The sequence below is a fragment of the Lagopus muta genome, chromosome 20 (genome assembly GCF_023343835.1).
Source record: "Lagopus muta isolate bLagMut1 chromosome 20, bLagMut1 primary, whole genome shotgun sequence".
In the NCBI taxonomy this organism is placed as follows: Eukaryota; Metazoa; Chordata; class Aves; order Galliformes; family Phasianidae; genus Lagopus; species Lagopus muta.
In genome coordinates, this window is record NC_064452.1 from 9,702,740 (window position 1) to 9,716,785 (window position 14,046).

General features: G+C 50.1%; 1 protein-coding gene across 4 annotated transcripts; it reads left to right on the forward strand.

Annotated features, from left to right (window-relative positions):
- Nucleotides 1-484: 484 nt before the first annotated feature.
- Nucleotides 485-13,742, forward strand: MKS1 (MKS transition zone complex subunit 1). Of its 4 annotated transcripts, none has more exons than XR_007380734.1 (18): nt 485-585; nt 659-836; nt 1,086-1,241; nt 2,902-2,999; nt 3,196-3,324; nt 3,617-3,721; nt 4,117-4,225; nt 5,388-5,444; nt 6,232-6,274; nt 6,783-6,845; nt 7,579-7,649; nt 8,412-8,481; nt 9,742-9,849; nt 10,330-10,463; nt 11,363-11,445; nt 11,528-11,625; nt 12,107-12,386; nt 13,385-13,742. XR_007380734.1 is itself a non-coding variant. In XM_048966878.1 (18 exons), exons 1-17 carry the CDS (start codon nt 506-508, stop codon nt 12,271-12,273), a joined length of 1,749 nt encoding a protein of 582 aa, XP_048822835.1. In that variant the 5' UTR covers nt 485-505; the 3' UTR covers nt 12,274-12,300; nt 12,387-13,031. The 4 variants fall into 4 exon arrangements, 2 of the variants coding, with proteins under 2 accessions (XP_048822835.1, XP_048822834.1); XR_007380735.1 differs by lacking the exon at nt 13,385-13,742 and adding an exon at nt 13,106-13,373; XM_048966878.1 differs by lacking the exon at nt 13,385-13,742 and adding an exon at nt 12,387-13,031 and having other exon boundaries at nt 12,107-12,300.
- The last annotated feature ends 304 nt before the right edge of the window (nt 13,743-14,046 follow it).

The following is a 14,046-nucleotide window of genomic DNA, read 5'->3' on the forward strand; positions in this document are numbered from 1 at the left end:
TAGGGCAGTTTTAGCTCTCCTGGGAGCTGAGCCGCGTGCAGCACGCGGAGCATCAGCGATTGTGAGAGATTCGGTTGTGTTTCTGAATCCGCTGCAATCCCAGAAGCCCAACCCCTCTGCAGCAGAACTTCGGGCATCGCGGCACTTCGTTTTTTGCACTAAAGGAGTGGAGTGGCCGCGTTTTCTCCGTACTTCCACAACCTACCGTTGCCGCACCCTGCCAGCTCCGTACTTCCACAACCTACCGTTGCCAGACACGCCAACGCCGTCAGCGCGGCTCTCCGCACCGTGGCAGCCGGTCCGAAGCTGTGGAGGCGGCGCGGTCCGCATTGCCCGCAATGCCCGCAATCCCGCAATGCCCGTAATGTCCGCCGTGCCTGCAATGCCCGCAATGCCCGCAGTACCCGCAATGCCCGCAGTGCCCGCAATCTCGCACCGCTCGCAATGCTCGGCTCCCCGCGGCCGCCAGAGGGCGCTGCCGCCGCCCCACGTCCCAGGCGACGGAATGGCGGAGCCGCTGTGGAGCGCGGAGGCGGGCGGCGGGCTGTACCGCTCCCGGGACCCCGTGCGCAACCTGCGGCTGCGGTGAGCGCCCGGCCCGCCCGGCTCCGGCTCCGGGCCGCGCTCCGTCTCACGATCCCTCCCTCCTTCCCCGCAGGGTCGGCATCCAACGGGTGACGGCCGCCGGGCCCTTCCCGCCTCAGGCCGCGCCGTCCCCGAGCGGCGGCCCCGAGCTGCCGGAGCTGCGCGCCCGCACCGCGCACGGAGCTGCCGGGAGGCCCCCGGCCGAGGAGGAGCGGGCCGAGGTGGGCTGGCAGCAGAAGCTCTTCAGCCAGGTGGGTGCCCTTTGCGGGCCGTGCCGGCTCCCCGCGGCCGCCCTTCCCGGGCTGTGCGGCCCCTCGGGCCGCTTCCCGTCCCCTCGCTGCTTTTCTCTGATCGCGTTTCCAAAACCGCGCCCGGCCCCCGAGTGTCTGCGTGACCGACGCCCCGTGTGTGCGGACAGAGCCTGTGCTGGCTCCGTGAACCTCTGGGCTCTGCCCGTCTCGAAGAAATGGCTGGAATTGACTCCTCTGTGATGCTTTCAGTTTGAGGTGGATCTGTACCAGAATGAATCCGCCTGCCAGACTCCCCTGGACCGGCAGTACCACGAAGAGATCCTGAAGCTGGAGAAGGCCGGAGGTCGGAAGAACCGCCGCATCTTCACCTACACCGATCACGACCGATTCACCAACCTGGAGGAGGTACGGCTGGTAGCTCTGCAGAGTCCACACAGCAGCACCAGGCTCACCGCAGGGGGATGTTTGTTGTTTTGTGGCCGTGGCACAGTGTGCCAGGTATCCCGAGAGCAGGAGAACGTACTGCTTCTGCAGGGCAGCTTTGCTCGGTGTCCCAGACAGGATGAGGTCTTCACACTTCAGAGCGGTGGGCAGGGACAGCATGGAGGCACTTGGCTCTGCAGAGTTGTGTTGTTACAGAAATTCTCAGCTGGCACATCGCTGACCGAAGTGAGAATTCTGGACACTGATTGTAGTCACAGGGCACCAGATTCAGTTGGAACCCTGAGCAGACTTGCTTACAGGTTTTCTGCACTTTCAGATACGTAGTTACATGTGGTTATCTCATCTCTAATTCATAATATTGCTGAGTGAAACCTAACAAAGCAGCTTTCGATTTATCACTGCAGTGACTCTTGGAGTCAGCCTCTTAGTTGTGATCACAGAATCACAGAATTGTAGGGGTTGGAAGGGACCTCCTGAGATCATCGAGTCCAACCCCCTGCCAAAGCAGGTTCCCTACAGCAGGTCGCACAGGTCAGCATCCAGGCAGGTCTTGAACATCTCCAGAGAAGGAGACTCCACCACCTCCCTGGGCAGCCTGTTCCAGTGCTCCGTCACCTCACTGTAAAGAAGTTCTTGCGCACATTGGTGCAGAACTTCCTATGCTGCAGTTTCCAGCCGTTTCCCCTTGTCCTGTCTCCACTCACCACTGAAAAGAGTCCGGCCTCGCCATTCTGCCCCCCACACCTTAGATATTTATAGACCTGGATCAGGTCCCCTCTCAGTCTCCTTTTCTCAAGGCTGAACAGACCCAGTTCACTCAGCCTTTCCTCATAGCAGAGATGCTCCAGGCCCTTCACCATCTTCGTGGCCCTCTGCTGGACTCTTTCCAAGAGATCCCTGTCTTTTTTGTACTGGGGAGCCCAGAACTGGACTCAGTGCTCCAGATGAGGTCTTACCAGGGCAAAGTAGAGGGGGAGGATCACCTCCTTTGGCCACGCTCTTTTTAATGCACCCCAGTAAGCCATTGGCCTTTTTGGCCACAAGGGCACGCTGCTGGCTCATGGCCAACCTGTCGTCCACCAGGACACCCAGGTCAGACAGTGATGCCAGACATTGGACACCACAGGCTGTCAAGGACATGTCAGAGGGGCTGGGATTCTAGGATCTTAGCTGTCTGCAAGTCTGCTTTGTTCATTGAAGTGGCAGAGCAGCAAGGTCTTTATCCCACGGGTTGGGCTGTCTTTCTGGTCCTTGTGATCAGCAAGCATCTTTTAGTTTGCATGCTGTTTGAACTAGCAAAATCTAGTAAAATTCCACTTATAAACATAAAATGTAAACTACTATATATATATATGCACATACCAACAAAGTTAACAGATTTTCGTGCTACAAAGACTGGTTGGTAAAATAGTGAGGGGAAGATGACAGTTATAGGTAACCTGCTGGGTGGAGCTCAGCTGTGCTTTGCCACAAGAGCAGTGAAGGAAATCTGCAGTCTTTAAGCAGCTTTTCCTTACACTTGCATGTATAAATACTTATTCTGACTTCCAGGGGCAGAGTTGCATTTGAGAGAAAAGTCCTGTTGTAATTAAGCTAGTTGTATTCTGTTTCTCTCTTCCAGCACTGCCAGAAGGTAACTGACTCAGACTGTGAGATGCCATCATATCTGGCAGAGAGGATGGCCAATGTGAGGAGGAGAAGACAGGACCGTAAGCCACTGTGAGTTCATGCTCAGGCTCAGAACTTGAAGCAGGTTTCCCTGTGTCCCGCTGCAGGGCAGCCTGTTCTGTGCAGCTGTTGCCTTGAGCTGTGCTGGATTCAGAATCTGGCAGTTTGACTCCTCGCTGGGGGGGCTGTGCCAGGCTGCTGGCCTGAGCTCTGCTGAGCCAGAGTTGTGCTCTTCTGTTACTGACAGGGAAGCGAGTTCTCTCAAGTCAAAGATCATCACCTGGGAGCCCTCAGAAGAATTTATAAAGAACAATCATGTGATTAACACTCCTGTTCAGACTATGTACATCATGGGGGACTTGGGACCTTATGGGAAGTAAGTAAAATCCTGAAGTGATCCTAATTTCCCAGAAGCAAACCCATCTCCCACTTCTCTCTTTAGTTGAGGAAATTCCAAGTGCAACTCCAGCTGCCTTTTCTCTGGTGTTTACCTCACTGGGGGGTACTGAATGTGTCCCTCCAAAAGGTTTTTTAAACTAATGTAGGGAAGTATGGGTGTATTTGTGCCTTTCTGTGCCCCCGTGTCCCTTCACAGCTCTGCTGTTCCAGAGCAAGTAAGCGTGTGCTCTGTTGAGACTTCCTTTGTGCTTCTTGATGTCTTCCATTAGGCTTGGTCAGAGGGAATACGAACACGTTCTTTGTACAATCAAGGTGGATGGCAATGGGGTGATCACAGTGAAACCTGACTTTACTGGCAGCAGAGGAGCCTACTGGTGAGTGGGGCAGGGCTGGTGCTGCTCATGGGGCTGAAACTGCTGTCTCTTGATCAGCAGGGTGGCTCAGCGCTGAAATTGAAGCATATTATTGAGATTTGTTCCTAAGGCTGTCTAAGGCTGTTTCATTCTGGTGTCACTGTGCATGTGATGTGTTGGGCTCTGGAGCCTGGCCCTGGGGGTGCAGGCTGTGTGTGCACCGCACAAAACGGAGTCTCTTTTTGAGTCACTGATGCTGGCAGGCACTTAGCAGTGAGGAGAGGGCCGTTAGTGCCCTTGTGCTGCCACACAGGCCTTGCTGGAGGGATTGCTGCCTCAGGAGGCACAGCTGATGTTGGTGCTCGGGCTGTTTCTTGTGTAATGCAGTTTTTCTCCATGTGGTTTGGGTTCTGCAGGATTGAGCTGGGCGGACAGAAGCGTGAGTTGTGGAAATACACCATTGAGAATGCTTCTGTGCAGGTGCAGCAGGAGGAGGAGGAGCGCGAGCAGCGTGTGCTCAGAGATGTAAGAACTGCTCTGCACTGACGACATTAACCAGTCCAGATTTGACAGAGGGATCTCAGCCTCTCACATAGCACGTAATTGTTAGTGCTGCAGACACCAAAGAGTGGCAGAATGAATGTTGCTGGCGGTGAGTTTCACCGTGCCCAGTGATTTCAGAACTCCAGAGTTCTGTCGCTGCTCTGTTTCTTACTCTGGGCAGATGGCCGTGTCCGTCTGCTGCTGCTCTTGGTTGTGTTGGCCACTGGCTGCAGCTGATGGATGTAGTCAGAGTTGATGCAAGAAACCACCCAAACTCACGCCTTTCTAGAGTGCCCTGCCTAAGGTTTTCCTTTCCTTTGGAGCAGTGGGCAAACCCTTTCCTTCATCTTCCTCTTGCTGCTGTGTACTCATCAAATGATCTCTTGTTACCTATAATGGCTTCAGCTGTTTGGATCTCACTTTGTGCCTTGTGTTTTAGTGTTAAATTTGTAAGCTTACCTGTTGTTTTTGTGGTCAGCAAGGGAATCCTAATTTACCTGCACTGATCTCCCATTGTGTTTTTTGAAATTTGCTGATTGCAGCTTCTTTTTGTGGTGGATTTGGCTTGGTGAGGTCTTTTCTGAAGCTGGTTTCATGTTATGCAGTTAGCATGTTTTATTTTGTTTGATTCTTATGTCTCTATATCTGCTGTAACAACAAAAAACCTGTTAGAAAAGTCCACGAACAGTTTAACTAGCTTTTAAGTTACGATTTTTTGCACTAAGTGTATGGGAACTGCTGAGTCACGGCCTGAACCTCTGATTGATCACCTGAGGTGAGCCATGAGTCAGCCAGAGGAGCACAGGTGAAGGCAATTCACCCGTGCTGCCGGAAGGGGTGGAGCCAGGCTCCAGCCCTCCTGGACCTATTTAAGAGCTGGCTACCAGAGGGGAAGGATCTCTTCTGGAGATCCTCCTCTTTGGTATCTTCTAGTGAGCTCAACCCAAGGGTAAGCTCTTCTACTTATTCTCTTTTGTGATCCTTGTTTGCTTTGCCTTACTCTTTTGATTATATTGCAATTATAACATCTTGATATCTATTGATTATACACAATTGTATTGTGATTATAACATCTTGGTTATACAACTAAGTAATAGCATATAACCCCAAATACCCTTTTTCTTATCCTGTTCTGTGTTTTCAGCTGTACAGTCGGCACAGGGAGTACCTCAGCAGCCTGGTAGGCTCAGAATTTGAGATGGTGAGTCCCAGCAGTGCTCAGCAGGGATGTGGTGCTCTCCTGGTCAGTGTGGCTGCCGGTTGTACCCCAGTCTCAAAGATGTCCTTGTTCCTGCGGTGCACAGGCAGCTTTTACTTTGTGGCCTCCTGCTGAAAATTGGGCAGAAAGGTACTGATTTCAAGGGATATTGGGGCCTGCAGAGGTCATATGCATCCGTGAGGCTTGCAGCATACTGAGCACTGCATGCATTGCTGAAGACCTTAGACTGTAAAGATGGTTTATGTATTCAGGGTAGAGGTTGCTGTTAAATTCTTGAATGTCATGTGCATCTGTGTATCAATTTGTTCATATAAACAGCTCTCCCCGTCCCTCAAACTGATGCAGTTTCCTGCTCACTAAGTTATCTGGACTGCAATTTTTTTTTAGCAAAAAAGTCTTGCTTGCCAAAATGGCAACACTTGTGTAACACTGCAGAAGAAGCAGGACTGTGATTTCGTGGTTCCTGCAGTTGACTTCTCACTACATTTTACATCCATCTTGAAGTCTATCAAAAACTGATTTACAGAGCAGTGAACTCCTGCAGAATGGGAATTTAGTCTTTGGGGGGAGCCTCTGTCTGGGAAGAGCTGTCACTTCTGGGAGGGATGTCAGGACAACATGGGAAGTGATGGCTCCTCCCTGACAAGCGAGCTGAAACACTCAAGTACAAGTATTTGTGAAGTATCCACGTGAGACCTTGCAAGGACTGTGTGAAGTTCCAGCAGTGGTCCCTGAGCCCTTTCTCTCCTTCACCTGCTTGTTCTTACAGACACTTCCTGGCACGCTGCGGCTTTTTGTGAACGGAGAAGTAGGTGAGTCTCACTGTGAGCTGTAACTGGGGGCAAATCTGCCTGCTGGGCAGCTGAAGCTGTGAAGGGTCCAGAGATTTCTGGTTCGTGTCCTGGTCCACAGTAGGTGTTTCTCTAGAAACCTTTGCTGTTTCCCTCTTTTCCCCTGCTCTTGCAGACAAATCTGTTGTGTGGCAGTTGCAGGTTAGGGGTTACAAATGCTGCAGCTGTGCTGTGCAGACGTACAGACGTGAATAAAGGGCAGCGGTTTGGGCAATTAATAGACATGATTAAAAAGAGAGCAGTTAAGTATGTAACCTCCCTAGTCTTGTCAGTTTTATGGGGGAGGGCTAGACTTGAGAAAGAATAATCTCTGAGGGCCACATCTGTTACTTTAAGGACCCTGGCCTTTCCCAGCTTCCAGCAGTAACTTTTTCCCCAGTGCTTTGTGCTGCCTCTCTCAGCTGTCTTCAGTGAATTCTGGAGGAGTTTATTTGGAAGTGAGTGGCTGAAATTCATTTTCTTTTCTCAGTTTCAGCTCAAGGCTATGAGTATGACAACCTTTATGTTCATTTCTTTCTGGAGCTGCCTAAACGTGAGTATTCGTGGTTCTAGCCATGTCACAACGATGTAAGGAGTGAAGCATGCTTTGGCTTATCCATCAGATCAGCTTTGCTAAAAGTTGATAAAAGTTAATGTAGGGGCTGGGATCTAATCAGGGATCTTCAGAACTGAAGTGCAGAACTCAGTGGTTTGAAGGACACAGACATGCTGGGGAACATCAGCATCTTCCCTCTGTGTCCCTTTCAAATTGGGCTGGGTTTGATCCATGGGCTTTTCAGCCAGTGATGATGCTGTCTGGCAAATTACTGCAGGTTCATTCCTGGTGCTGTAGAGAAGATCCATCCTTTTTCTTTGTCTCAGCAATGGCCTTATCTGATTTCAGTGCCCACCACTGTGTGTTCACGTTTGGTGCTCTTTTGGCTGGTCACCTTCCCAGCACTAACGTGTACATCTTGCTTTCTTTTTAACCCCCCTGAAGCAATGGCCCTGGCTTCCCTCCGGTTATGCCCTGATGTTTGATACTGCCTGTGCTGATAGGTACCTTTAGATAAGGTGGTAGTCTCATGGTAAGGTGGAGTTGGTGTTGTCAGTTCCAGGGTGATCTGGGAGCAGTCATTGCCTGGAGCAAGATGGAGCAGAGTACACGTAGGGAAATTCAGTGTGGTGAACATCTGGGTCTGGCTTTGTCCTTCAGGCAGCTCTGGTACACGAGTCCTTCCTCCACCCAGAGCATTCACCACTGTGCTCATGTTCTCTCCTCCCAGACTGGTCAAGCCCCGCATTTCAGCAGCTGTCAGGAGTGACTCAGACCTGTGCCACCAAGACAGTGGGCTGGGTAAGGACACTTTAAAACCTGCAGAGCAGAGTTGGAACAGACATTCTCTGAGGTGAAACGTGTAATGAGCTATGGATTTATCCTCACGACAGCTCCTTACAAGAGCAGAGCATATGAGGAATCTGCCTCATTCTGGTGGTACTTGACATCTTACACAGTGTTGCTGTGTTCAAATTAAAATTCAGAGCAGTTTCTGTAAAAGCAGTTTCTCATTTTTTTTCTTCCTGCTGTCTGATTGCTTTTGGATCTTTGATTTTTGTGTGCTTTAATGCTCAGAGTTAATGAAGCATTGTTCTGGCTTGCCTGGGAATGGAGTGCACAGAGTCTCTGAGCTGATTTCTCAGAATGTTTCCCTCCTCCTGTCTGGGTAGTTCAGTTGCTCCAGCTCTGCTCTCGGATGCAGCCACTTTTGAATGCTATCAACTTTCTGGTGTTGTTTATGTGCTCTAATTTGGATGCTATAATATTCATTGTCATGCAGTTTTTCAGTAGGAATGTTGTTTGAGGTGTTCTGTAAAGACCGAGGTGGTGTGTAGTAGCTATGCAAATAGCTGAATTGTCTTTTGAAGTGTGTTACTCTTTCTCCTTTTCCGTTCTTTTTAGCAGCCTGTTCTATTAACATGGCAGTGAGAGTGCATGCAGGTCCTTTGGACGTCATTACTTCTGCCTTTTATCTTTTTCTCCCTGCAGTCTGTGCCCCTGCAGTACCAGTGATGAACTCTCTTGACAAGGAATCTGACCTCTGTGCTGTTCCTTCCCCAGGATAACGTGGCGTACTTCTGCTACCCCTTCACTTTGGAGATGTTTTTTACCCAAGAGGACGAATCAGAAGGCGTGTCTCCTTGTTTCTCTGTGATATGAAACTGACTTCTCTTGATTGCATCGTGCCACTCAATATGTTGCTGCTCCGTTGCCAAGGAGAAAGGACAGGAGTAAACAAGGGAATTGGGGAGTCGTAGAACATTGCTGGTTGGAAGGGGCCCATAAGGATCACCAGCTCCAACCTCTGACTCCACACAGGACCACACGGAAGTCAAACCATCGTTCTAAAAGCGTTGTCCAAATTCTTCCTGAACTTTGGTGGTGCTGTGACCACTTCAGGGAAATGTTCATTCAATGACATGCTCCCCATCACCACACAGCCTCTGCACACATGCCATTTTAAGCCCTGCGTTCTGTTTCCATGTATTCATTGACACTGCTTTGCTTCCAGCTTACAGTCAGCTCCATCTGTGTGCAGAACGACGTGGATCTTAGTCTGTGTGTCTCAGAATGCCTGGTGTGTTGGTCTGCACTGCCGTTCTGTCGTACTGCACACAGGGGTGGCTTTCTGCAGTGGAGGAAACAGGCACATTTTTGTACATAGCTAAAGCTCTGTGCTGAGTCTGATGTTTGTAGACGCACTCAGTGACCTGTATAATCTTTGTACAGTCCTTGTCACTTGGAAATTTCCTGCTCTATTTTCAGCAGGGCTCCTCTGCTTCCTTTTCCTACTGCTTCGCTGCCTTGCTGCTGCTGCTCAGTCTTCGCCAGCCCTGCTGCTCTTTGGTTTGCAGTCGCTCTGGGCAGCTTTGCAGAATGTCTTGCCACTAGAATCTAACATGTGCATCAAACCAACACTAACAAACTTCCTGCCTAGAATAAATATGATGGGTTTGTTTCACTGTGGAGAAAATAAACGCTTGGAGGCCTGTAAGACAATCCCAGTTAATAGTCCAAGTTAATAGTCCCCAGCAGTGATGAGAAAGATCAGAAATAAAAAGGCTCCTGGTTTTTTCATCAGTTGTTTGTGAATATTGTCATAACTGCCCAAAGACAACTGAGAAATCAGTTTGATGATTCTCAGAGACTCAACAAAACAAAGATTTTTTCCCAATTTTTTAGCATTTTAGCAATGTGTTTTCATCCTCAAGTCTGAGGGTTCATCTTTTACATGAAAAAATAATCGTGGATCCATCTAGGTTTGTCATTTTGGGGGAAGTAGAGAAAGGACTCCTTGGTGATGGAGTTTAAGCGTTCAGGAATGTTTTGTCTCTCTGATAGTCTCCCTCTTCACCATTCAAAAATTGTAATCTGCACCCTTTCCTTGCAGACTGTCTCCCTCAGTGGCCCGTTCTCTACTTTGAGGTTCTGTCCCTGGATTTCTGGCAGAGGTATCGTGTTGAAGGATATGGTTCTTTGGTGCTGCCAGCATCTCCAGGTAAAAAAAGCAGGCGTCTTTGGGGCAGCATGTTAAGTGTGTAGGGAAATGGGAGTTCAGTGGCTCTCAGGAACAGCTGCACCGAGTTCTGGGAGGCTTTGCATTTTGAAGTGAACAGCTTGCCGTCTGCGAAGCAGCAGGGAGTGCTGTGATGTGTCCTGCACCTTCTGCCATGTTGAGAAGCATTGTGTTGTGCTGTACTTGCTCTGCCAGTGGTTCTGTTGGAGAACTGTGTGTGATAAAGCGCTGCATGTCCATCTTCACAATAGCAGTAGCCCCTCCTGTCCCACATGAAATCCCAGGCTCACAACTAGTCTGACATCATCATGTAGTGAAGGGGATAGTGGCAGTGCTGGCTGGGGCTTGCTCATTGGAAAGCCCTGGGAATCAGTAGGCATTCATCAGCAGGTATCCATACACCGTGATGTCCTCCATGATTGTTGGTCAGTACTGCTAAATTGTCCCGTTCTTTTGTCTCAGGTCTCCACATGCTCACCATCCCTACCTGGCGCCCTGCAGAGCTGGGTGCAGTTGCTGAGATGAGGAGATTTTTCATTGGTGGGTCTCCTGAGCTGGAAGACATGACCTACGCCAGGATACCAACAGCCTTCAAGGTAGGCTTAGGTATGGGATGTTGCTCTTGCTGGGAAATGGTGGATTATGCTCTTGGAATCATAGAATCATAGATTATCCCAAGTTGGAAGGGGTCCAAAGGATTAAGTCCAGCTCTGGGCTCTACACAGGACAACACACAGCTGAAGTGCACGTCCTGTGTCCAGACACTTCTCCAACTCATAGAATCATAGAATAACAGATTCACAGAATGGCCTGGGTTCAAAAGGAGCACAGCGCTCATCCAGTTCCAACCCCTGCTGTGTGCAGGTCGCCAACCTGCAGCCCAGGCTGCCCAGAGCCACATCCAGCCTGGCCTTGAATGCCTGCAGGGATGGGGCATCCACAGCCTCCTTGGGCAGCCTGTTCCAGTGCCTCACCACCCTCTGGGTGAAAGACTTCCCCCTAATATCCAATGTAAACCTCCCCTGTCTCAGTTTAAGACCATTCTCCCTTTTCCTATCACCATCTACCCTCACAAACAGCCGTCTCCCTTCCTGTTTATGTGCTCCCATCTCCAGCAGCTCCAACTTCAGCAGCATGTTCCGTGCCCAACAAGCCTCTTAGGCTCCTCACTCCTCACCATCTTTGTTGTCCTCCTTTGGAATCTCTTTAATAGGTTGATGTCTTTCTCCTGTTGTGGCACCCAAGCCAAACACAGTGCTCAAGGTTGAGCCCTTCCCCCAGCACTGCACTGTCACCTTCCCAGGGGTTCTGCCCTCAGCACAGCCTGAAACTGTCTGCCTGTTTCTCTGACGTCAGTTTCTGTTTGAAGCAGGGCAAGGAGTGATTCTGTGCCTGCAGGAGTGCTTGTCCTGGTGGGGCACACTTATTTCTGCGGGGCCAGCCTGCTGTAATAGGTTACAGGCTGTAGGTACTCGAACTTGTTCTGTTTCTGCAGGGAAAGCATCTGAGCCGCTTTGGTTTTCGCACAGAGACAACAGGGAATGTCACGTTCCGGCTTTACTGCCTGCAGCAGTCCAAGTGAGTGCAGCACCATGAGCACAAGCTCTGTCTCGTGTGCTGTGTTCTTGCAGCCCTGACCTCGAGCTGTACTTTTGTGCAGAGCCTTTCTGGAATCCAATGCCTTGAGGCATCGCATGCATAGTGTTCTGGACCGGCTTGGAGGCTTCAGCCAGCAGAGCTCTGTCTACAATGTTTTGGGTAGGGCCTTCAGTCTTCCTTTTTGTGGGGGGCCTTTGGCTCTCTTTACCTCCTTTTTTATGGGGTGGTCAGGATATTTCAGGAGATTCCATTGCTGGCAGTGGAATTATCCCCCACTGCGAGCTCTCTCTGAGTTAAAGCCGAAGTTTAATGTTCTGATCTGACATCGCTGGAAATTTGAGGAGGTGTCAGCGCTGAGCAGGCAGGAGGGATACTCACTCCAAGAGGGCAAAGCCTGGGCTGGGCTGCCTGGTCTGGCACCGAACACAGCTTGTGGCTGCGGTGCACGGGGTCGATCCCTGGTCCGTTATGCACACAGCAAAGACAGCGCTTGGAAGTTAAGAGAGCAGCAGCAGGCAGGTGGTACTTAGAGAGACTTAGCGAGATTCCCGATAGCTGCTGTGCACTGGGCAGAGTTGTCCTTCCACTTCCCTGTGGCTGTCTGATGCATTCTGACTTGCTGTCATTTGCTGTGCTGCAGAGGCTTTCCAGCGGGCTCGGCGTCGGATGCAGGATGCCCGTGAGAGCCTCCCCCAGGACCTCATCAGCACCTCTGCCTCCAGCGTGCAGCAGCCACAGGAACCCAGACTGACAGACAGACAAACTGACAGCCTCTGCTCCACGGCTGGGCAGCCCACACCTCTCTGACGGACCTCCCAGCGCCCTGCCCTGAAGGTCTTTGCAGCCCTTCCTTTGCAGCTCTCTGGACGTGGGCAGCAGTCTGTAGCCCATCTGTTCTGAGAGTTGTTGTGTTTCCACAGGTATGCTGTTGTTTCGAGGCATTTTGTTACCAGGCCCTAATGATAGAGCCAGTTGTTCATGTTTCTGCTGAGCAGACTGAAATACTTACATGAGACCTGTGAGCCTTTTGAATACTGAATTGTAAATGATCAGAAGAATTTCAAATCTACTTGACTTGATAGATTTACTTCTTAAAGAAGAGAGTGATGTTGAAGGTCATACGAATGTTGTTTGAGATTTAATTAAATGAGTAGTTAACTTAATGATAGAGCATCTGTAGCTCTAGGTCATTTTTCAGTAAAATCTGACCACCTGTGATTTAAGACTGGTTCGTTCCTTGAGAAAGAGAGGGTCCTCATCACATGGAAACCAAAGCAAGGAAGTGACGTGTGACGGAGTCCAGACTGGAGGAAAGGGTTGCGTTCTGTATTTCTTTGTGTCTGTGGAATTTCTGGCTCTTCTATCTGCAAAGATGAGCAGAAGGACTTTGGGAATATAACTGAAAACAGATATTCTTTTTAGTTCGTAGAAGAGCTGGGTTGGATGTTTTGCAGATGAGAACGGATTGTAACGTTTGCACAGCAGCTGAACTTTGAACTGTTAAGCTCTTCATCTGAGCTGTGGCTCATTGCTCCAGCTCTGCAATACACTGCAATGTTTACCCAGTTTTTACCCATTTTCTTCTTCTTTTCTCAACCTTTTTTATTCCCCTGTTTTTGTTCCTGACTCATGTTCACAGGAGTGAGATTACCTGCAGACCAACAGTGATAGGAAGAAAAATCTCAGGCTGAGCTCACGCAGGGCTGAGTACATCTGAAAAGCCAGAATTCACAGGCAGGACACAAATAGGAACTGGTTTCCTCCTCTTGTTCCCCATGTTCCTCCCTAGCAGGGGATGGCTGTCGAGGAGGAGGTGCAGCACATGGGCTTGGGGTCGAGGGGTGAACTTGACCATGGATGCTGCCACAAAAGAGGACTTTGCTTGCCTACCTCACCTGCTACCCCTCCTTTTCAGCAGAAGAGCTGCCAGCCTGGATGAGGAAGCACGGCCTGTTAGCACAGCAGTGTTCTTGGCCTGGCACTGGGTGATGTCTCGTGAATGAGTCAGCTCTCCAGTCGTGCTGGGCGATGTGACGTGGCAGATAAGGCATGATGGATATGAATGCTGAGCTCTGGAGCAGCAGAACTGAGCCTTCTGTGGTCCCTGGGGATGCAGTACAATCCAAAGGGACTGACCCACGCTGTGCCTGGGATGAGGGGTGCTCATGGCACAGAGCTGCTCAGTCTGCTCAGCCTTCTACCTGGGTTTCATGGCTCGTGTTGTAGCCCTGTATGTTTATTGCCAGTGCACAAACAATAATTAATTTCTGTTGGACTATTTCCGTGTGCTTATCACTGGCAGCTGAATCACATCTCTCTGAAGCACTGCATGGGGTCTGAATCAGCAGGTCTGAGAATGTCCATTTTGTTGGGGTGGCACGGAGTGCAGAGGACAGAGCCCTCTGACAGCGCGTGTTGCTGCTGTGCTGAACAGTAAGGTTATGCAGCTGCAGTGAAGTGCACACAGTAATGCAAGTTTTGATAGTTAAAACCCTGATCTTACAGAAACGTTAGAGCAAAATTAGAACATAAAAACCAGCAATAACCAAAGAGGCATTCTTTCAAAGCAGGACATGGGTG